The following is a 24699-nucleotide window of genomic DNA, read 5'->3' on the forward strand; positions in this document are numbered from 1 at the left end:
ACAACTGATTATTTGTGTGAATCATTTTTCATAAATGAAGATGAGAATTACTTTGCACATAAAACAGCAGTTTGATGATGTTACCTGAGAACTCTGAGGGATGATTTTAAGACATTTCATGGACCAAACCATCGATCTCTTCAAAGGGAAAGAAATCTGCAGATTAATCAGTGATGGAAATGATGCTGAGTTGCTCCTTGGTGTTTATCTATAAGATATTTCCCCTTAAATTTAGACAATCTAAAGTAACATTTGGAGTGATAAGAGCATTCACTTTGGCTGTATCCGTATAGTTCCCAAGTTATGCAAGACTTGGTAAAAGTCACACATTATTGAACTGAGACTAAAGTGGATTTCCATTTATCCCTCCAAGTAAAATGAATTCATCCTCCTCCTCAGACATCTCACTGCTTCCTTCTGTTATTTAAATCTCTCATGGTTTGTAAATCTTATCAACATCGAAAGTAGAAAATGCCCCTCTGCACCACACTCTTGGTCTGTGACCGTCAACACTGCTGCACAAACCACAATGGAACTGACTTTCAGCATCTTGTTGTAATTAGTCAAGTGAATTTACGCTGCAGCTGGACCGCAGGGCCTCTCCCTGCGCTGTGGTTCATGCCTCCATATCAGTATGAGCTCTCTCCCTGCTGAGGTGCTCTCCGACAGGACACCACAGGGCAAAGTAAAAACAAGCAGTTCCCCCCACAGGAAGCAATAGATTATCACATTATTATTATTGTGATAATGGCCGAATGGAGGGGCGTAGTAGTATTTCATATCCTTGTTTTTCCTGCTCTGATAGCAGGCGCAGGGCCCAGCGATGCTATCTGATGTCATCACATTAAACAATAACAAGCACTCTGTAAACAGGAAACAGGAAGTTGATGTCTGACAGATCAACAGAGAGGGAACCTCATACTATTAGCTATGTGAAATGACAGATGAGAGGAGCTGCTCACTAGTATTGTGATTACAGCGACTGTATTACCACATGGCTCCTGACTTGCACTGTTTAAAATGACACTAAAGTACATTTTGGATCATTTTAACATGTTGTTTGCAGACACTTTTGCATGAAGCGCGCCACCAGTCAGTGATCAGTCGCGGGCAGATAGGTACACAGGCTGTAGCGAGCAGATTCACTCACATGCACAGAGAGGGAGATGGTGGAAACAATCAGTCTGTCAGAAAGCTCTGCCAAGAAACTTGGCAGGCAGGTGAAATAAGACATCTAAAGAAAGCAGGGAGACAGAGAAGAGACAGAGGAGGCAGGAGCTGCAAAAGCACTGATCTGTTGTTCAGTTTGTCTGCACTAACTGACTCGCTGCAATTTCTCCACCTGTCAGCAACAACTCACCAGAACGCTGCCTGTGTATGTGTGTGTATGTGTGTGTGTATGTTTTTTAGAGAGATTTTTTTTTTGTTTTTTTTTCCTCTTCCAAGGCAGCATCGTTATTCTTGGCTCAGTAGAATAGTGAGTCTTTAGGGAATAAAACGGACACAGACATTCGGTCTTAGACATCCACACACAGAGACACACACACCGAAACACACACTCACACACAAAGCTGGAATTCCCCCGGATGTCACCCTTGCCCTGTTGGCATTGTAACTGTTTAAATGACAGGAGAGTGGCTGAAGCAAACTCCCACAATCCTCTTTTCTTAATTCTCTCTCCCATTTGTTTCTCCTTCATACACTCGCTGTTCCCCCTCCGTCTTCTCCACAGTGTTTCTCTCTCTCTCTCTCTCCACAACGCCCTCGCCATCCCATCACTCTGTCACTTCCTGTCTCTCTCCTCAGGTCTGTGTTAGCCCAATATATTAAATATTAATGTCAGTTGTGCTCTGAGCCATAATTGCCATCTCAGCCCCTGAATAATGGATGTCACTGTGCCGTTCACCACTACATCATGGCTAACAGGCTAAAAAAACACAGCATGCAGCTGTGGTATGGGCAACATTACTATGGCTAACAGACTAAGTAACACTACAGTTCTGGTGTGGCTGATTACATTATCATGGCTAACAGGCTGGATAACACCATGGTTAACAGGCAAAAAAACAGAATCAACAGCTGTGCTGCTGAGCCAGCATCTGTGCATCCTTTCTTTTTACCTTCACAAGCCAATGTGTAAAAGATACACACATTAGAGATTGTTTGTTTGTTTTAAAAAAAAATCTGGTTTATATCCGAAGCATGCTCTTGTTTCTCTGTCACATTGGATTATTGTGCTGCTCAGACTTGTAGTAAACACTTACATCACCCCTCACCAAGTATGTAGCCATCGATAAACAAACTCTTTCTAAATATACCAGATACCAGATACAGATGTTGCAGTAATGAGTGATAGATACATTGGGATGAGTGCAAAAAAAAACTGATTTATCATAATGCGCATTTCTGTTTAATTGTCTGGTGTTGGCATGAAAACGGCTTATAAATACCATGTGCAATCATGAGCATATGGAGTCTGGTGACTGAGTGATTAAAACATGTATCATGTAAATGTTGTCTTCCTGGTTCAAATTTGCTATTTTAGTTTTTATTCTCTACAGTTCCAGTGTTTTTCTGCCCAGGTGGTGTGTGTGTGTGCATGCGTGCGTGCATGTGTGTTTGCAGCATGCAGTACTGGTGTTGGGTCAGCCCTCTGAGTGCGATACTCACAATATAGCAAAGGTCAACAGTGCTGTTATCACTTGAACACGATCAGGCCTCGGAGAGAGAGAGGGGGAGAGACGGAGGAGAGAGAGGGGGGGGGGGCGCCTCTCCTCCCTCACAGTCATTTCAGACTCTTATAATTGCCCAGTTTAATTGGAGGCCTCTTAACGACCAGTGACTGGGCCAGCCAATCAATTCACACAAGGTGTCTGTATATATATATGTGTGTGTGTGTGTGTCTGTGTGTGTAGCTGCGGGGCCTTTTTGTAGCGGAGTTGATTAGGCCAGCTGGGGTCAAGTGAAGGGGGAAGAGGAACACACACATACTGCATTAAAATGTAGAATATGTTCTGCTGGCAATCAATGAGAGAAAACGCTGTCACAGGAAACAGAGGGAAGAAGTCGCGCTGCGGACGGAAATATGAAAAATAATGAGTGACATCATCAGATCACCAATGGCATCAGCCAATGACTGAAATTATACAAACATATTACTGTGATACCAGGTGTAAGATCATATGGGTGGGTCATGATTTTCACATTTTCAAATAGAATCAAATAGATTTGATATAATTATGTTACATAATTAAAAAATATATATCAAATAGCCTGTGTGAATCTGAATCAAGTTTCTTCAGATTCTGAAAGTGTGGAGGTGATGGTTGTCAGTGATGTGAAGTAAATAAACTCACAGGTGATACGGATATTGCTGGTTTCAAAATATTTAAAAATTAAAAAAAATTGAGAATGTTATATAAAGTAGATGCATGTGTGTATGTGTGTGTGTGAGTGTGCATGTGTGTAAGAAGGAGAAAGTGTTCATTTCAAGGAAATGGAAAATGTATTTTGTAAGAAGTGTGTGTTTGTCTCCATACAATTTTCAAAAATGATAAACCACAGTGAGTGGAGCTCATTGGAATCATTTTCACGTCGTTAACATGATGGCAGGAAACTCTGAGCCCTGCTGTGATTGAATGAATGGATGAATGAATGATTATTGTAGAAACTCTTAAATTTTATAATGACATTGGCAATAAAACAGGAAATGAATGTGTCATTTCACTGCCAATACCTGATTTGGCTCAGACACTCATCTAGTGGAAGTGCTCAGTGCCTCTCTGGCTGAGTGTAAAGAAAACAGCCTTATTTACAAAAATAAATCCGCAGGGTGTAAGTCTACTCTTGAGGTACTGTAGTCTTTTCATTTTGTGTTTCTTCACACTTTTCATCCAGTGTATTTCAGAATAAATTAGATTTCACTGTGGCCCTCCAACATATAAAGCAGCACATGAAGCCACCAACAACGTTCAAAAGCTGCCTAGTGCCTACATATTTATTACATTAATAATTGAATTTTCAGATCAACAACTTTGACTTTTTGTACTTTATTTATATTTTTTTAGTAAAGACACTTTAATTTTGAGGTTTGCTTAGAGAATCTGAACATTTTTCCCACCACTACTTTACAGTAGCATCTTCATATTTGAGGCAGATGAGCCTGGTGGTGGTGGGGGGTGGGGGGTGGGGGGGGTGGGGGGGGGGGGGGGGGGGGGGGGGGGGGGGGGGGTGAGCCTCCGAGCCGCCCCAACCACATACACATGTACAGGGGCGGGTCAGCTGAGGTGGTTGTGTTAACGCTATGCTAGTGTTGTGAAAAGGACTAGACAGTGGGAGGTCAGCGGGGGTCACCGTGGCTGTCCTCCGCTGTGATAGGCTGTCACCCGGGGGTGAGGGGTCAAGATAATTAGGCATGCAGAATCCCAGTGCCGGTGTTCTAACGAAGCCTGAGCTCGTTAGCGCCCAGTTTTACACTCAGACCTGCCACTGGGCTGTGCTGCACCGTCACACACGCACACACACACTCACATATACATGTTTGCACACACACACACATAAGCCCACACCTCTGCTTTGTTCTGGTGGTCCAGTACAAGAGCTGTCATCTATTGAACAGCAGAGCACCAGGCTCTGCCACCAGGGAACGGAGGTGATGCAGACTTGTGCGAAGTTCACATTACTTAAGTACACAATTGTATTGTAGGATGAATATATAAGGTGGACACAGCCTTATTAAACCCACCATAAAACAATTCTCAACAAAATATTGTTGCAACTGGAAGATTCAGCCTTAATCTTGCTACTCTGGTGCAGTCACATTTCACAGTAAGGTTGTGTCACATTATTGCTTTTATTGAGCTGTAACACACAGATGCAACAAACACGTGAACATGTGTGTTTGTCTGTGTTTTTGTGTTTGTTGGTTTTGCCAGGCCGGGCCAGCTGGCTCACACCAAAACACAACCTGGATGTGTTTGTCTGCTGTTGATGGCCATCTGCGTGTTTGATTTATTCTGTAATACAGATTCATGACATATGGTCCCGTTTAAAACGCCCAATGTCAACATAGTTCCCCTTTTTTTAATGAGAGGACACCGGGAAAAAGAAAAAAACTGCAAGTTGTCGTCATGTCAGGGATTAAGTTGATGTTGCACAAAAACCTAACCAGGCACAAAAGCAGCGGGGTGGTGTTGAAGTTTGGATTCACAAAAGTATAACACTGAAGGTCAAACCTGAGATTTTCCTGAAACTTGAATTGGCTCACAGTCGGATATTTTCAGCAGTTTTGCTGGAGCGCACTGTTTAACTCAGCTTCTTGTATGTTCATCCAACACCTTTATGTCATTTTTCAAAGCAGCTGGTGTGGATTTAAGAACAAAAAAAAAATCCATGAGGAAATTCATTTTGAAGTTTGAACAGTATGAAATATTAATTTCTGTATCTGTATTTGTGTCTGTACTGTGGGAGCTGTTGGAAACTGGGCTTGAATTCACACATCCTGAAGGAAAAGTAGTGGGGGGAGTCTTCACTCTGCTCAAATGTGAAGCTGTTAACCTCAAATATGACCTTCTCTCTCTGTTTCTATAGATTCTTCCTCAAGTTTTTCCTCAAGTGCAACCAGAACTGTTTAAAGAATGCAGGAAACCCACGAGACATGAGGAGGTTCCAGGTAGAAACCACCACGTTTTTACTTCTGTTGCTCTTTCTGTGTGTGTCTGTGTTTGCTTGTCCCTCTGTCTTCCCTCCCTTGTTTCTTTTGTGCACATAACTCATAATAAGTGGATGGTTACTGTAACACACAAACACAGGAATGCATGTGTGTGTGAAGGAGCCTGAGTGTGTGTGTAAGTAAATAAGCTACCAGCGCCTTCACAGGAAACATGAGATCCTGACCCTGACTAGTCAGAACTTAAATATACACACAATGCAGAGAGACAGGATAGAAAGAAAGAAAGAAAGAAAGAAAGAAAGAAAGAAAGAAAGAAAGAAAGAAAGAAAGAAAGAAAGAAAGAAAGAAAGAAAGAAAGAAAGAAAGAAAGGAGTGGAGGTTGTGGGGTTGTGTATAAGATTTAGGGCAGTGCAGTCTTTATTATTTCCTTATCTTCATGGCCAGAATACAATCAGGAAGACACCACTTGAGTCTGAGTGGAGATACTGGACGCACAACAGATACTGATAGATTTATTACCAGGGCACGTGTGTGTGAGAGTACGTGTGTGATATGTATATGTGTGTATCTCTGCTGTTGTGCGTGTGCGTGCGCGTGTGTGTGTGTGGACAGAGAGACAGAGTCATAGAGTAGCGAGTGTGTGACAGTATCTGTGCCTCTAATTGTGCAGCTCTATTGTAGTGGAACCAGAGAAGACAGCTCTGTTTCCCTGGGAGATAATTAAGGGCTGGACCCATCAGGAACTATTGAACAGAGGAGGATAGACACCGCACACATGTGCACACACACACACACACACACACACACACACAGTGCAGTCACAGCGACTTAGTGTGTGTTGCGGGTGATGGTAATAGCAGTGATAACGGGTTACATTTAAAGAGCTTTTCACAGTTTCACGCTTTAACTCCTCCCTGCAATGATCTCTAGACCCCCAACTTTGTAATTCCTCATTTTTGCTTTTCTTTTTTTTCTCTTCTATTCTCTCTGTATCTGCTTTCCCTTTGCCTCGCCCACCCTTTTTCAATCTTACTTCTTTCTCTTCTTCACCTTCTTTTCCTTCCACCCATCTACCCTTCTACCCCCCACCACCACCACCTACCCCCCCTCTGACTCCCTCCTCACCCTGTCCCATCCCCTGCTTCTCTCCAGGTGGTGGTATCGACTACGGTGAGCGTGGAGGGACATGTCCTGTCAGTGTCCGACAACATGTTCGTCCACAACAACTCCAAACATGGCCGACGGGCCCGACGGCTCGACCCGGTGGAAGGAACGCCGTCTTACCTAGAACACGGTAAACATGAGTGTGTGTGCACGCGCCACGAGTGTGTGTCTGTGTGAACATAAATGTGTGCGAGCGCAAGCAGCATGGCCGCCAGATGGTTGATGGTTTAATCCTATCAGGTGATTCCTGCCCCTCCATCTGGCTAATCCAACCCACTACACACACACACACACACACACACACACACACACACATACATAGTGTGTGTGTGTGTGTGTGTTGCACAGTCTAATATAATTATGCTTCTTTTTCATAAGGAAACCCAGACTAAGGGTGTTGTTGTATTTCAGCTGAATACTGATTCTCTCACATGTGTCGGCTTCTGACAGACAGGCTTTTATTGTTGTGATATTGGATTGGATCATATGAGCTTATACACACAATACTCAGGCTTTTCAGTGACATAAAGCCGACTGTATCCACTCTGTCTATGATACATGCGTGTTTTTATCCGCCTCAAATCATTATTTAAAAAGAGAGCAGCAGTAATCTCACATCAGTCTGTCTTGTAAAAGCAGCTTTCAGGATAAAACAGACAATAAATAAACAGCAAAGCAAAGCTGCGCTGTCAAAACCATGCTCAAATAACGTCTTGTATTTAAAGTTTCTAAAAAGAACTTTTAGCTTGACAGAACATGAACATTTTCTCTTCATTTTCACAGAATAAGAGTCTTGTTTAACTAACTTTTAAATGAATTAATCAGTCTTTCTCTGAAGTAGCTTATCATTTTTCATTAGTATTCATCTTTCAAATGATTTGACATTTGAGAAAACTGTATTTTCCTATGTAAAAAGTGTATGGTTGTATGTACAAGGTTCCAGTTCTTTCAGTTGCATCTGAATAGGAGCTACAGTGCAGCTGATGTTCTAATTTTGTTACTTTTATATTTTTTCACTTACAGTATGCATTCACGAAAAAAAAAAAATCTAATTTCACACAAGTAGAAGTCTTGAACAAGTGAATGAATATTTTGAAATTGAAAAGAAAAGAAGCCCTGAAATTTAATCTAAAACCTCAGCACTTGCTTTGTTTATTCACTCACTGCAGCAGAATAATTTACAAGAGGAAACTTTTTCCTACTCAAGGTCAAATTAAAGGGGAAGTGGACCTTTGAATCGTTGGTGTATTCAGTGTGTAAGCGTGGTGTGTTGATAGGGACCACAGCCAAAAGCTGAGAGAGCGCCACGAAAAAAAAAAAATCCAAGGTGCAGATGCGAAAGGGACGAGGAGACTTGCAGTCAGATTTCCCTCCATGATTTGACTTCAGTGGAAACAAATGTCTCACGTGAACGTTGATGATGCTCAACAACCGCAGAAATTAACCGTGTGGTTTGTCCCTTCCGCCAGGAGCAGCTCCCTGTATTAAAGCCATCAGTCCCAGCGAGGGCTGGACCACAGGGGGCGCTACGGTCATCATCATCGGGGACAACTTCTTCGACGGTCTCCAAGTCATTTTCGGTACCATGCTGGTTTGGAGCGAGGTGAGTTCTCCAGCATCCTGCCTCCATGTTGTTTCAGCTCCTCCACTGTGTGTGTTTGCCCTCAGACCGTTGGAAGTAATTCAATATGAAAACATACTTTTCCTCATGGTCAGGCTCTTAACTGTGTGTGATCATGTGTGTGTGTGTGTGTGTGTGTGTGTTGATGTTTGTCTAAATGAGGTTTGCCTCTCTAATGAGTCCCCACCAACAACCCCTCCACCTTCCTCACCCACACTCCCTCTGTCTCTTTCTCTCCAGAATACTGATCAGATCAGCAGATTTTGATAGCCATTGGCTTAATGCTCACAAAAACACACACACACACACACACAAACACACACACACACACACACACACAGAGCTCACTATCGTACTTTTCCCCAGCGCCACTCCTCCACAGAATGTTTATTTGTCTTCTGACTCCACTCACCGTGTGCGCAGAGCGACCATGGCTTCCTTCCAACAACAACACAAAGTGTGTGTGTGTGTGTGCGCATGCTGGCGTGTGTGTGTGTGTGTGTGTGTGTGTGTGTGTGTGTGTGTGTGTGTGTGTGTGTGTGTGTGTGTGTGTGTGTGTGTGTGTGTGTGTGTGTGTGTGTGTGTGTGTGTGTGTGTGTGTGTGTGTGTGTGTGTGTGTGTGAAGAGCTGAGGGGTTTGTTTACAGTGTTGAGAGCCACACTTACACACACTAACATGTGTACAGAGTCTCAGTTCAGTTCAGTTCAAACTGACTCAGCTCTCCTGGCGTTCCTCAGACTGGCTTCTAATGGAGTCTGTCCAACCAAATGTTTCATTTGCACTCAACCTGATTATTGATTCTGAGGCGAGAAAACACAGTTTGAAAAATTTTAGTGGAAAGTGATTGCTTATGTTTGCCAAGTTCTGTTTGTCTGCATCTCTCCCTCCTACCTACAAAATTTTCGCAAACCCGGGCCAAATAGCGAAAAGTGTTTTTGTAAGGAAAAAGAAAAAACCTCCATAAAAATCTGATGGTAAAATGGTCAAGTGTTGGTCACGTACAGCTCGATACAATGATTGGTTTTCCATCTGGTGTCAGCATAAGTGTCAGGAAATCAGACTTTAATTATAGCAGCTCGTTGATTTTGGTTTTTGCAGCGTGCCAAATATTTGTTCCAGTGAACATGAGAGAGCGAGACACTATTCCAGCTCAAAACCACAAGAAAGCATCAAACACAACAACTATTTACAGGGTGTCAGTTAACATGCATGTACTGTATATGTTCAGATGTGCTCCACGCTGGACACAGGGATGTCTCCTTTTTACCATGTTGAAATGTGTTTGTTACGAACGTCAGAGTGCATACAGTAACAGTGTCAAATCCAAATGTAAATACAGCTCACTTAAAGTTGTTTGTCACTGCGTTAACAAGTGCAAATTCAATAATCTCCAACTCAACAGACGGAAATAAACTTTAGAGTAGAGAATCACAGAGTAGTGGTCTGAGGCGGCTCAACACTCCAGTCAGTCTTGGCAAAGAAACTCTCCAGCTGGGTTTCCGGACACAGAACATTAGTACTGCATTACTTTGTATTGTTGATTTGTTGTTGTGTATTGACCCGCTCCACCCCCCCCACCCCCCCTCTTCTCCAGTTGATCACGCCACATGCCATCCGGGTGCAGACGCCTCCCAGACACATTCCCGGGGTCGTGGAGGTCACCCTGTCCTACAAGTCCAAACAGTTCTGCAAAGGCACACCGGGAAGGTTCATATACACAGGTAGGTCCACCACACACACACACACACACACACACACACACACACACACACACGCACACACACAGTAGTATGTATGTACAGTTTCAGTTTCAGTTTAGTTTATTTGAAAAGGGACATGTAAAAAACACATGTAAATGCACCCGAATTAGCTAGTTTTCATCGACTGTCCCTCTGCCAGATTGTACAAGGCAACTTTTAAAAAGAACAACAATGGAATAAAATATTGTACCACACAGGGTAGAACACATACACATACTACTGTCCGTAAATACATACATAATAAAAACACATTTGGACGACAACAAGGTGATGCATACGTGTTCTTGATTGAAGTACCATGGTCGTGTTTTCAGCTGTTTTCTCAAGGGTTGAGTTTTTCATTGTTGGTTTTTGAGGATGTGTGTGCACGCGCATATATGTGTGTGTGTGTGTGTGTGAATAGCGTCTATGAGTTGCAGTTCACTCTCAGGCCAGACAGTGTTGAACTAATGACTGTAGATTAGTCAACATTAACGAGCCACACTCGTTAGAATGTTGCCATAATCAGAGGCTCGTTAAAACCAGCTACAATTAAACAGTCTGCTCTTTATAGCCCTCCATACTGAAGCTATTAGTGAAATCATCCAGAACACCCAGTTTACCAACACACACACACACACACACACACACACACACACACACACACACACACACACACACACACGCTCAGTGTTGGAAAAGTGTGTGTGATTTCTGACCGGATTGTTGACTGTGAATGAGTATTTTCCTGCTAAATTCAGTAGAGGAGAGAAAAGACAAGGAAGCATGTGTGTGTGTGTGTGTGTGTGTGTGTGTGTGTGTGTGTGTGTGTGTGTGTGTGTGTGTGTGTGTGTGTGTGTGTGTGCAGGTATGTGTGTGTGTTTGCTCATTTTGTCCGCACATATATGTGGAAATGGATCGAGATGATGTGATGTCTGGTATTGATCCGCTCAACATGGCTCCATCACACCATAATGATGACGTCATTCACAGAGAGAGAGACAGACAAATAAAAGAGCTGCCGTGTAAATTCTTCCAGACGTCTCATGACCTCGGTGATAAACCGAAGATAAAGATGAAGATTTAAAACCTGATCAATAAAGACGAAATAAAGAAGTTCCAGAGTAAATTGTCATTTTTACTGTTGGTGTCAAGTTCAGCAAAGTTTTAATGTTTCCTTCAGTTTTTGTGTTTCAAGCAACTTTGACACATGTAGCATCTATACTTTTTATTTTCAGGTATGTTTTATTGAACCAAATAAAATCATACATTGACATTTAGGAAATATTTGATATGACGATATCATGTACGTAGCAACTTATATGCTTAGATAAATAACAATAACACAAACATGTGAGAAGATAAAGCAGCTGAAGGACTTTGTAACTAGATACCTACACCTTCAGAAAACTGCATGAAAATGGTTCTTGCCTCATTGGTCGATCGCCAGGTTGTTTTTTTGGAGTGTGCAGTGAAAAAACCCAACAGTTAGCACAAGAAACGAGAGCAACAATTACAAGCACAATAAAACCAGCCCAGAACATTGTTGTTCTAAATGTCTTGACGAAGTTTGTAAGACTTAGACGTCAGATGATTTTTTGGGGGGTTTCTTTTTTATTGGAGGTATGTTAAATGTCTAAAGTTTCTTTGTGCAGAGGTACGAGGTTCCCTGCCTGTGCGCCTCCTTCAATGTTCATCAGCCAAAACATCTTTGGTCTGACCCTGAGGCAAGCCGGCTGGTAATTGGTCCGTCTGGCGTCTAACTGCTTCTCCTATTGGGCCGAGGTGACCCCCCGTGACCTCGCGATTGGCTGATCGCTTCAGCATGTGACCCAGGAAACGCGATACGTTACCGCGGTTGCCTGACCCCGCCTCAAGGTCGACTCCTTTCTGGAAGTCACCGGTGAAAGGTCGCCGCCGATGAAAGCTGATTGGCTCTTGTGGTTTTTCGATGCTTTTGCTGCGGTTGCCTCTGGGTGTAAGAGCCGAGCAATTAAACACACACGAGCGCGCACACACACACACGCACATTAACACGCACAAAGCCACACATGCATGGAGTCATGTCTTACACAACTTACCATGCACACTTTCAAACAGGGGCAGGAGTTGAAAGTAATTGTAAATCAGAGAGATATGAGGGAAAGATGGTGAGTAGTCTGGTAAACAGATGGCCTATCACATACATACACACTCACACACACATGTGCACACACACACACATACACACTGTGCCGTATGGCTGCTTCATCTGCCTAGTGGGAGAAATTAACATTCTCTGCATCACACACTCTATATAAACACACAATGGTACAAAGTGGCAATCGATAGATGGTCTCACACACGCAGACGTTACATAGACACGCACACACACACATATATGTGCAGAGCTGATGTAATGTCAGTGCGGCAGCCAGCGTGAGATCCATGGCTCTGCTGTGAAGAAGAAACTTTAAGTGAAAGCTGAACGAGCGATATAACTTTGCAGACACAAAAACAGAAAGTAAAAAGAAATTGGAAAATGGAGGAAGAGAGAGAGACGGGTGGGGAAAAGACAGAAAGAAGGAGAAACACATAAAAAGAGAGACAGAAAGAAAGGTGGACTTTTAAAAAACCAGATTGTAAAGTATCGATCCGCTCCTAAGTGGATCACACATATAGTGATACACGCATGCAGATACACACATGTACATACACACTTATACAAACACGCAGAGAGCTGGCTGAGGGAAGAAGAGCTGGGGAGAAAGAGATCTCATCTCATAAGGGGAAGAATGAAGCAATAATTCAGTGGTATTGAACTGCCGGCTGGCCAGAGAATCGATCTCACCACACCTCCTCCCCTCCTCCTCCTCCTTCTACTTCTTCTTCTTCTTCTTCTCCTTTTACATCAGCCCCCTTCGTCCTTTCACCCACGCAGCTTCATCCCCCCATCACCCACCCTCCCTGCTCTCTGTTGTTTAAACGCAGCCAAATGATAACAAGAAAAACACCGGCCTTGTATAATAAATCCTGGACACGCTGCTTCAACACAGACACTATTTTTCACGATTTCATGGTGCCATCTCCACCCCACCCCCCTCCTACTTTTTTTTTTTTCCTCCCCCCCTTTGTGTCCCTCCTCCTCCTCTCTTGGCGTTTTTATTGTGAAACAGGAGTGGAGCTTCTGTCCTCATGAAACTTCTATGAGTATTGATCGGCAGGCGGCTCTGGACTCTGAGAGGAAGAGCGAGGCAGGAGGAGGAGTGATAGAAGAATGGATGGATGGATGGATGAAAGTGGCAGAAGGTGTAGTTAAGAAAGAGAGGTGGGGGTTGAGCAGAACTGAAAGAGGCGGAGGAAGAGAGGGGGTAAAGGAGAGCAGGAGGGATTCACACAGAGATGCTTTCATGGGCAGCAGGGTAGCAGAATGAATCAAGATGAAACAGGTTCAGGTCTGTGTCACCAGATCATCTGCTGGAGAGGATGGTTGACGTTTTCTGAGCAGCTGGGACGCCACCGTGAGAAAATATCTGAAAGTAGAAAATAACACAATGATTTTGTATATCTACATGTTTCTATTCATACGTCTAGACTTGGGAAACAAGTTGTGTTTGGACTGGAGAGTGTAAACCGTAAAGCTCCAGGGAGTAGGGCCATGTGTTGGAGATTTATTATTTATTATTATTTATTTTCTTCTGGCCGTGTGAGCAACAACTATTGTCTCTGAGAAGTAAAAACAGAAGCAACGTGTCTGCCACTAACAGTCGGTGTTGGTTTTATTTCAATCTCAACCACCATAGATACACTCTCTGTGATTTATATATTTTTATCCACACTTGTAGCCGCATAGAGATGACAGTGTCAGCTACTCGCTTATTTGTTTTATCACCTTAATTCAAACATCTGAATAACTATTTCATTGGTTGGTTTCATTGGTTCAGGCATTTTTGTTTCCTTCTCAGCCAGACTTTTCCTTCTGGTGCCACCAAGAGGTCGACATTGGTAGTTTTAAATGGCACAAGCGAGGACTGCCATGAAATTTAGTACAGATGATCATGTTCACCACAACTTTAACTTTTAAATGAAATGTTTTTAGATGTCCAATGGAGAGCAGCTCATGCCGTCACCATGGCAGCTGTGCATGTGCAGGTTGTGCACCATGTGTGAGAGAGAAACAAGAATATTTTTGTTGTTTCTACAGGTTTCTACGTCTCTACAGGTAGATACTGTAAAGCTGAACTCACAGCTCGGCTCTCGTTTTTATCTGAAGTATGTGGTGGATTTCTCAGATGTTGTCATGGTTATGAAGTCTGGATTTTAGCAGAGGAGCAGCATCTTGAAAACGGCTTAAAAATGAGCAGGGGTCATGTTTCAGTCACTGTTTCAAATTCGTTCCATTGTCTGATGACTGAAACAGAAAAATATGTAAATGAGAGGAGCTTCATTCGCTCAAATATGACGCAGTGATGTCATGAATATGTTAATTACTGTTTTACAGCATCTACTGACTTTAAGCAACTTCAAACAGGCTCGTTCTGCTTCTTTGGAGAACAGTTGGCAACACTGAGGTTGTAGCTCCTCACACTGCTGAGCCTCACGGGGTCAGCAGCAGCACGCTCGTAAACTGTCTTGTCTTTTTTTTACTACAAACATAGCACGGCTCGTGTATCGACACTTAAACGCACCACGTTACTTTAAACTGCAGCCTTACTCTTCAGCACCATGGACAGCTGATGTTAAGAAGCCGTGTGTAAAAAATTAAAGAGCATCTGTTGAAACTCTCCTAACTTGAAACAGGATTGTGTTTTTCTGCAGTTTACGTTGGGATGGCACGTTGGTGTTGGTGGTTGTTGCCTCTTTAGGGAGTTTCCCAGCAGGCAACTCATGAGCACGGTCTCGTTCAGCTGGTTCAAACCTCCCTACATTTACAACCATCTTCGATCCGGGCCTGGTGTGTAAACTAAAGAAAGCCCACCTCCTTATAAACCACTTGATACACATAATCATACGCTGTATCAATCATCGTCTTTATTCTGTGCTGGAGGGGATGTTTCTTTAAGGGATATTGAACATTTTCCACTGGTATTTTTATGATCTGCACAGTTTTCTATGATGATGATTGATGCAGCGTATGATTATGTGTATCAAGTGGTTTATAAGTACGCAGGCTTTCCTTAGTTTACACTCCAGGCCCCAGTCTTAGATGCGTGTATATGTTGGAAGATGAACCAGGCTGAATGGTCCAGTGGACTTCTGCTGAGAAACTCCCAAAGGAGGAAACAACTACTTGATACGTATAATCACACACTGTATCAGTCATCGTCATACGCTGAGCTGGAGGCTGTGTGTCTTTATGAGATGCTGAACGTTTTCCACCCATTCTTTTATGATCCGCTCAGTTTACTGCAGAACAATAATTCCTTTTTTCAACTGACTGTGTTTCTGTTTTTTGTTTTCTTGCGCCGTCTGTGCACAGCATCGTTGTCACTGTGTGCGAGGCTGGAGAGACGAGTGTATTTGTTTATGGCTGTCAGTGTAACCAGTGTTCCCATGATGAGTCAAAGCCAGCTGGGTTTACCAGTGCTTTTTACAGCTAATGTGCAATCAATTGTGTGGCTTTTTTGTGCGCCGGTGCTATTTCTGTTTCACTGCAGAGAGAAACCACTAAAGAAATCATTTGAGGAATCTGACCTATTGGCTTCGAAGTAAACAAACATCCACACACTCTTTATATTAGTTCTTAATGCACAAACATTCACACGCTATTTAACAATTTAAGAAACACATTTGTCCTATTAATAAATAGTTGGTTGGAGACACTTTAGGCCTCAGGCATCGAAACCAATTCATTTCAGTCTGTTGGATGCACGTCTCTATGTGTGTGGTGCTTCTTTGTGTGTGTGTGTGTGTGTGTTATTAGAGTTGGCATCGGTTAAGTGTCTCCAGAGATGTGACGAGACTGTGGATCCGACACTGGCAGTTAATTCTGACAGTTGATATCCCACCGACTGTTAGGCAGCTGTTTTTCTAGTTTTGTTTTTCTCAAGCATAACTGATTTTCTTTCTTTTCTTTTTTTTGGATGCTCCCTTTTTTCTCCTCCTTCCCTCTCATCTTCTCTTCTCATCTCACCTGAACTTTATTCCTTTCCTCTCTTTCAATCGATTGCTGCTCCTCGTTCTCTTCAGCCATACTGAAGTAATTATCACATGTGAATCATAAAATCATAATTTAGAGCTTTAAAAGTGAACTTTCCTTGGAGCGGGGGAGACGTATTGTTCATGACAGTTTAACATGTGGTATTTTTACAGCTCACAATTTATGAAGTTATGCTGCTAACAAATTGAGAGGTTTAGGGCAAAACAGAAACCAGAAAATTGGGTGTGATGTGATAATAAAACAAACCTTACATATAAAACACACACACACACACACACAAAAGAAACTAAAAAAAATAACACACAAGACATTCAGCTGCAAGTAATTTATCATTGCTGGATGTGGAAAGTACCAAATATCACTGCAGCTGCACAATTGGACATCATTCACACACATACACACACACACACACACACACACCCTCTGCACCCCACACCTACATCTTGTCTTCTAGCTCAACCATTCTTCCTCTTTTTCACCAGCTTTATCTTTCTACTTCTCTTATTCCTCCCTCCATCTGTCTCACACACACACATACAGACACATTTTCAGTAGATTCAACAACGGGGTGAAGACACATCCTCAGGGCCATATAAATAAACACACCTGCAGACACACACGCACGTCATATTGGAAACCATCATCCTGACTGACGGAGCTTTCAGAGCTGCCGTTGATTGACGTGTTGATTGGATAAAGAGTGCAGAAGAAGAGAATTGCAACATTTAAGTGAACTCTAAATGTTCTTTAAAATCCTTCCCATTATACCTGCAGTGTTATTTTCATCCAGATGTTTTTGACACCATTAGTTATTCCACTAGCTCTTTCCATCTCTAAACATTTTCATGTTGGATTAAAGCGTCTGCACTCCATCACAGGGCTGATCCCACCTGTAAAACAACACTTCTTTATTTTACCCAGGGTATTTCTTCATTTTTTACTGGTAATTACTCAAGCTGTACGGTTCAGCTTTCCAACAGTGAGAGATAAAGAAGATGGGTTAGGTTTAGCTCAGCTATTTAAATTTGAGGGGGAAGGAGCTTTTTTGGACTCAACTAATAGTGTTAAATCATGCTAATTATGACAGTTTTCATCATAATAGTCCTGTTTGAGCTCCATGTCTTGTGATTCTCTATAACAGTGAGGGAAGTTACAGAATTATGTTATCTGTAATTTGGGTTAAGTTATGCTGAAACTGAAGTGTATTTACTAAAATGGGATTCTGCTTTATTTACAACCATGTTTTCAAACTTAAAATATAAATGAAATCAATACTGTGAGAACATTTTTGGGATAAATTATGAACCACATTTTCCCCACTGACTCTTCACACACCATCCACTTGTACACTGGTTGCTGTGAACAGCTTCACAGGAGCCGTTTCAGAAGAAAATCTCCACAGAAGATTTTTTTTTTTTTACAGTTCTCCAGCCCAGATTCTGAACTATCCTCCTCGGTCACAAACTTGCCTCTCTAACCTCCAGACGTCTGTCGGCTCGGAGGGATCATGCCAAGCAGGTTTATCTCTTTCCAGCTCAGAGAAGCCTGCAAACAAAATGTCAAAAAAACAGGATGTCATCTTCTCTCCTCACCAGTCGGACCCCCCCGCTGACTGGCACAGATGTTGAGACTCTGTGCGTGTTTAACGTGTGTGCAAATGCAGACTGAACACAAAAAGCATCAAGGTGCAACGTGTAACAGTTTAATGTAATTTCCACAGTCCACATTCTTACTGAAACAAAGAGAAACAAGACTCAGACATGTCACAGCTCAAACTGGGACCAGGAGCATGGTGACATAGTGTCATCGCATCATGCATGTTCAGCTTTGTGTTGTTTTGCAGCAGAGATGTGTTAAGTTAAATGTGAAATCCCACTGGGAAGGCTGCTTTTTTTTTTAACTGTAGGAAGTACGAGTCAGTTCCTTTTTTTCCCATCAAGCCTCACTGGTCAGTCCCTGTTTGCCCCCGTACTGTATTTTACATTATATAACACCATTGGGATTTTTGCTGGAAATCGTCAGGATTACTTTTCACCATTAAGGAGGTTAAAGCTGCAAAAACAAAGCAGATGGTGGAAACAAAGAGAAGGCTGGTGGAAAATCTTAGCATACATGTTTATCCTCCACTGAAGCAAAAATGAAGGGAGTGGTGAAAAAGCCACATCCTTTATGTGACAGGGATCAACTAGGGGGGAAAAAATGTGGCTTTAACCAATATTTTATATTAACATGGATTATGTGGCTGCATGGAAGTGAGAGGGGTTTCCACCGAGGGTTTACCTCGACTCTGCAGTTCCCCTCAGCTCCACAGGGCTTTGTAGTGTCTTTTAGCTCATTGTTTTTGCTCCGCTGCTTTAATCGGAGTCATATCCAGATGTAGCAGGCAGCTGTTTCTAGCAAAGAAAAAAATATAGTGAATGTGCCGCCTGCCCATCACCAAATGGCACACAGAGAGCAGCTGGTGGGGAAAATTAAGCATTCAGCAGCTAAAGAGGCAGGTACAAGTACTTCTTTCACGGGTGGGTGGAGACCTTATATGTGTGTGTGTGTATAAATTTATATAGATGACAGTAAAGTGACTTTAACCACAGGTGCAGCATGACATCACCACGATGTTTTCTTTGCATGGAGCTAATTCTGTCTTTCCCGCTTTCTGTTTCTGTCTTCTGCAGCGTTGAATGAACCAACCATCGACTACGGTTTCCAGAGGCTTCAGAAGGTCATCCCTCGGCACCCCGGGGACCCCGAGAGGCTGCCAAAGGTACAACATTCATTAACATGCACCTTTTTTCTGCACATTAACTGGACAGTGAAGTGAGACTGAGTGACGCTCTCTCTCCTGCTGCGGGACACACACATTCAGACAGACAGATGCTGTAGCACTTGCAGAGATCAAACCTGCAGCTTCTCAGTTACATGTAGCTGCACAGAGCTGCTATCAAGGACAAAATAATTGTCTTTATGTTTTATTTATTTGTTTTGCGTGCGTTATTTTTATATTTCTTAGCAGAATGTGTGTTTTCAAATCTCCTGTGGGTTGTGTCTTTACCTCTGTATGAACTCCATGTGTGTGAGCTGCTTAACCCACGTTTGCAGGGTGAGTGTTTGAATCTTCTCCAAGATCAGAAAGTCAGATCTGATTATTTGTTTATCAGCTGGAGATCAAGCAGAGCGTTTAAAGGATCAGCACATGTAAACAATTAGCACCAAACGAAGAGCTCGGCTTTGATACCAGCCGCTGTCATGGTGATCTGTACATGTAGAGACGTTTCAAAGTACATGTGTGTGTGTGCATGTGTGTGTGAGCTTACTGTGCTGACCTGCTTCAACTCCAAACTCTCCAAACTGGGTGGGCGGGGTCATGACCTTTTCATGCAGCTGCTGTGGGTTGGCGCTCCATCCCCTTGCTGGAGCTCGTCCAGGATTGGCTGACTTCGCCGTGACATCATTGAGACATGGGCGCTGGTCATGATGTGATGATGTGGTGATGCTGCGATGTCATCACGGGCCGTGCCGACACCCAGGCTCCTGCACATGTGTTAGCAATCATTAGCCACGCAGTTGTGTGCGCTATCGCCGTGGGAATGCGCTCGGCACATCACACACACTCCACACCTCAAATGCGGGTGAAGTTTTGTGGATTCTTAGTCATAAACATTTATTGCTTTACAGTGCACGGTGTTGCACGTTATAGTGTTATTAGCTTCGGACAGTAATGAGCTGATTGCTGGTCATGTGATGGTACCTGCTGGTAACATGGGGAGTGGGTTATGGCTATAAGATACATAAGGTTAAAAAGATGTTGTTTTTAATTGTTTATAATGAGGCAGATTCAATGTTTCAGAAAGGTATAGCATTTTACTGTTTAAGATGCACTGTGCTACAGATGGTTACAAGAAAGGCAAAAGGTTATACCTCATTATTTTTGCAGATTAGGTAAGACATAGTTTATTGGTGTAATGCACTCGAATCCAGCTCAGTATCCCAAGGAGTTATGTCCATGTTGGCCAGATTCTGCAGCTCACAGTTTACAACCGTTGCCGGTGTTTTGGTGCCAACGCAGGAAGCACGTTGCCTCAGGGCTGCAGCTAACAACGATTTTCATAATAAGTTAATCTGACAATTATTCTCACAATTGACTTATTAACTTTTGGTCTATAAAAGATGAGAAAACTGTGAAAATGCCACTCACAGTTTCCTTATATAACCAGCAATAATGTTTTGCTCCGTCCAAAAAGTCCAAAACTCTGCAGATTGTTTGTCAAAAGTATTAGTACCATCACTTTTCTCATTTTCAAATGGTTTAAATGATTGGTGCATTATCAAAGTAATTGCCAAATTAGGCTACTGTTTACCAATCAAATGACATATTGTTGCAGTTTAATTGTGTCTTTTATACTCAGATTTTCAAGAGATTCAGCCTGCACAAGGCCGTGAAAACACTATACAACTGCAGTAATGTGATTTTTATTATCATCTTTAATTATTTGGTATCATCACTTCATAGTGTTGTCCATTAGGAGTGTGGGGTGGGGGGGGCTCTAAAGTTGCTGTGCTGTGAAAATTGAAGTTTTGTAGACTTCCAACTCAAGCCATCCCATCCTTTTATTGCTGCCAGTGTTCACGCAGAATCCCTCGTGTTAAAAGCTTTTCTCATATCTGCTGCTTTTAGAGCAACTTTACAATAACTAAGTGCTGTAGAAAAATCAGTGCAGGAAATGATGTTATCCAGTTTCACTACATCTGTGATATCATAAGTGATGTTAGATGTTCTAGTTTCTGGTAAAGGCTGAGTCAGAGCAGCAAAAACATGAACACACACACTGACACATGTGCACACAAGCATCATTTATGAGAAGTGGTACGGACCCAGGATATTTAATGTTTCTTAAATAAAGCTTTACCCTATCCATATGCTTCTTTTTAGATCTATTTCCACAGCAGATCGATGTAATTGATCAGATCTGCATTTTGAGCCGTCACTTTACATGACACATGTTAGTGGGTGTGGAAAAAGAGGAGGTTGCTACTTGACTAGTTTGTTTTTTTTAGCTTTATTCTTGACTCATATAATTATTATGATGTTTTTCACGGCGCCCCTCTTCAGACACTGCATATTCATTCATCACAGCTGAAATATCTAGTGCGACGCTCAAACTGTGATTTGCTCAGTTGGCATTGAACGTTTTTAAAAGTGGCAAACTTAAGGGGGAAAAAATGAAAAATCTATCACAGCATCAGCCAACACATTTTCTTTTGTGGCTTTAGCTTGTCAGGAGAAATAAAACAAATGAGCATATTACTTGTATTAAATGGGTCTATAAATACCTTACGGACCAAGTACTGATATCCCTCTTGACCCACATCCACTATAAAAAATTGTTCTGGGTCTGTTTTATTTGGTGATTTATTTTTCTCCTTCTCATGGATAAGTAGTCAAGCTTATTACAGGCGATGTGAAATATCTCGAGGCAAATGAGAACAATCAAGCCAGAGGAGCTGGATTCATCGATCAGATATCACGTCCAGCTAAAGGACAAGAGAGAGGTCAAGCAGAGGTCGCTGCCAGAGCTTTTCCTTCATGACAAAATCAAGACCTCGACTAATAAAATCAAGGATTTGACTTTTTTTTTTTCAGTCATAGAGCACAAGATGGAAAAATCATCAATAGTTCCACTTTGTGATGAGCCTGCGCACCCCCCACCCCCAGTGCTCTGATCATCTTCACCATGTCTCACATTTCTCCGAGCCTGACAGTAGCCTGCGCCCCCACCCCATCACCCCCCCCCCCCCCCCCCCCCCCCCCTCAAAAAAAACCAAAGATGACTAACAGTTTTCATGAGGATGTGAGTTAGTATCTCCCTTTGGCTGCTGTGTCACACCACTGATGATCTCTCTTTACTCACGAGATTCTTCTTACACATTTGTGTGTGTGTGTATGTGTGCATTGTCGGGTAATTCATCATTGTGTAGCCTAGTGGTTAATCGAACCCTGAAACTTTATTACCGCTGCCCACCAGCAGCAGTCTGTTTGTGCGTGTGTTTGTGTGTATGAGAGAGAGAAAGCGAGAGAGAGAGAGGGAGGTTGACATATATTCTGTCTTATCTGTGTGTGTTTGGATCTAGATCCATGTGAAAATATTTCTCTTGTGTTTGTCTTGTGGGAGAAGGTTACTCTGTGTGTGCATGCGTGCGTGTGTGTTTTTCTGTGTGTGTGCATATGCGTGTCGGTGCTTTGGTTGGCGCCACACACACACACACACACTTGTATCGATCAGACCTTTTATTGGAGTTATAAGAGTTTGTTGCCAGCACTATGAAGACAGCAGACAGACACACTGACAGACGGGGCAGTGGAGTGTGTGAGGGGATTAACATTGGACAGCAGATTCTATAATTGTTCAGTGAACATTCAGGGGGATTTCGCTGGCCACACACACACGTACACAAGCACACACACACTTTATTCAGCTGCCAGTTTGTGTCACATTGATCTCTTCAGCATCCATATGTTGGAGTATAAAGGGACAGTGATGCCTGAAGACTGTTTTCACTGCCCTGTTTAAAACTATTGGGACACTCTCCAGTTACATGGATCAGTGCAGTGACTGTGGAGAACCAGGGACTTTTCCAGTGCGCTTTTTTAATCTCTTTTTTTTTTCTTTTAGACTCAGGAATCCAGCTGTTTTACATCCCTAGTTACACACCTGGAGCTTCTCAGTAAAGTCATAAGCAATAAGAGTAAATTTTTATTAAGAATTCGGGAGTGTTGTCTCGAGTTAATTCTCAGAGCCTTCAACAATCTGAAAATGTTTGATGATTTAAGAACCTTTTTTTTGGGGGGGGGGCATGTTTTATGTTCTGGTCCACAAAGCACCCATGAGAAACGAGCAGAGGTGCCTCCATGGACACGCAAAGAAATCAATGGACTCTCCTGTCGTGTCCTCTTCACTGCAGCAGGAAACAGAGGGAGAAAAGAAAAACAGAAGTAAAGAGGTCATTTAAAGTTTAGCACTGTTTTTTTATTAGCTGTAACAATATAGATAGATAGATAGATAGATAGATAGATAGATAGATAGATAGATAGATAGATAGATAGATAGATAGATAGATAGATAGATAGATAGATAGATAGATAGATAGATAGATAGATAGATAGATAGATAGATAGATGGTGTGTGTCATCTGGTGGTGACTATGTGTGACTCACTCAGCTGATATCGCTATGCGACTCATTTTGATGTCATGCGTCGCACAGAGGTTTATGCCGGTATGAGTAATCCCACTGATGTGTGAACACACAGGCATGAAGCCATGAAACTCTCAACACCGGTGAGAGGACATGAGATCCGAAACCACACATCCTCACAGAGTATCTGTAAGAGAAGACATTCCACATCTTGATGGTGTGTGTGTGTCTCTGTGTGTGTGTGTGTGTGGGTCAATACTTTTATATACGTGAGTGATGGTGCCCCACATCCTCCTGAGCACACATGTAAAGTATGACATCATCTCTGTACGAGGTGTGACCCTGCATGTACGGCATCCCTAATGGGACATTAGAAGGGGATCAAGCAGCTAATGTACCAGCATTAGGGAGGAATAAGTCATGTGTGTGTCATGTCTGTACCGTCCTGGCACACGCACGTTACACACACATCTGACCCCACAGATACCCGTCTCAGCATTTCCTGGTCCTAATGCATGAAACATGTGTGTGTCAGCGTGTGTGTATGTGTGTGTAACATATGGTTATCACATTAGGGGTGGTCATAACTCAGACAGTAAAAGCACCTAGACACCTCCTGTTATTCTTTCCCTCTTCCAGCAGATCTGTCATTTGTTTCACTCATCCCCTCTTTCTTTGACTGGCTGCACATTTAACTGGAACAGACAAGAATAGATGATACTAAATATTAAAAAAAAACAAAAAAACATCCTAACTCAAATAAACTTAATCAAGGACTTCAATTTTGAACAATGTTTTTAAAGACTGACAAGGCACGGAAATGAAATGACAGACAAGTGCTTGTCAGGTATATGGTCCATAAATACTTGACAACAGATACAAGGCGATGTAGGATGGTCACATGAATCAAAGCAGATATTAGAGATGACAGCTTTAACATCAGGTTTTATTGCAGCAATTATAAAAATCAAATAAAGATGGCAGGAATCAATGATTAAAAAAGACGCACTTCAGAGTCTGTTTCTATCACAATACTGTCACTATTCATCATTAATCTACAGTAGAGAGCAGCTGATTGATTGGCACCGTGACACCCAGGGTTAAAAAACTGGACTAAAACTGACAACATAAGATGAGTTTGTCTCAAAGTCCACTAAAGTTTTTACCAAGCAAACT

The 24699-nt window shown here is 42.4% G+C and overlaps 1 protein-coding gene across 7 annotated transcripts in view; it reads left to right on the forward strand.

The window, feature by feature from the left end:
• Window positions 1-24699, forward strand: part of LOC310996950 (transcription factor COE1) — a gene marked incomplete at its 5' end in the record, with an annotated part of 88735 nt that overhangs the window by 53117 nt on the left and 10919 nt on the right. For 2 of the 7 annotated variants that reach the window (XM_083986493.1, XM_083986494.1), the window contains 5 exons: window positions 5590-5671; window positions 6824-6965; window positions 8305-8438; window positions 10051-10177; window positions 19007-19095. In XM_083986493.1, coding sequence (XP_083842619.1) covers window positions 5590-5671; window positions 6824-6965; window positions 8305-8438; window positions 10051-10177; window positions 19007-19095 — 574 coding nt within the window. Of the gene's footprint in view, window positions 1-5589; window positions 5672-6823; window positions 6978-8304; window positions 8439-10050; window positions 10178-19006; window positions 19096-24699 lie in introns of all 7 variants that reach the window. The other 5 variants (XM_083986497.1, XM_083986499.1, XM_083986495.1 and 2 more) reach the window with 3 other exon arrangements.

Source organism: Trachurus trachurus (assembly GCF_905171665.1).
Source record: "Trachurus trachurus genome assembly, chromosome: 14".
Classification (NCBI taxonomy): Eukaryota; Metazoa; Chordata; class Actinopteri; order Carangiformes; family Carangidae; genus Trachurus; species Trachurus trachurus.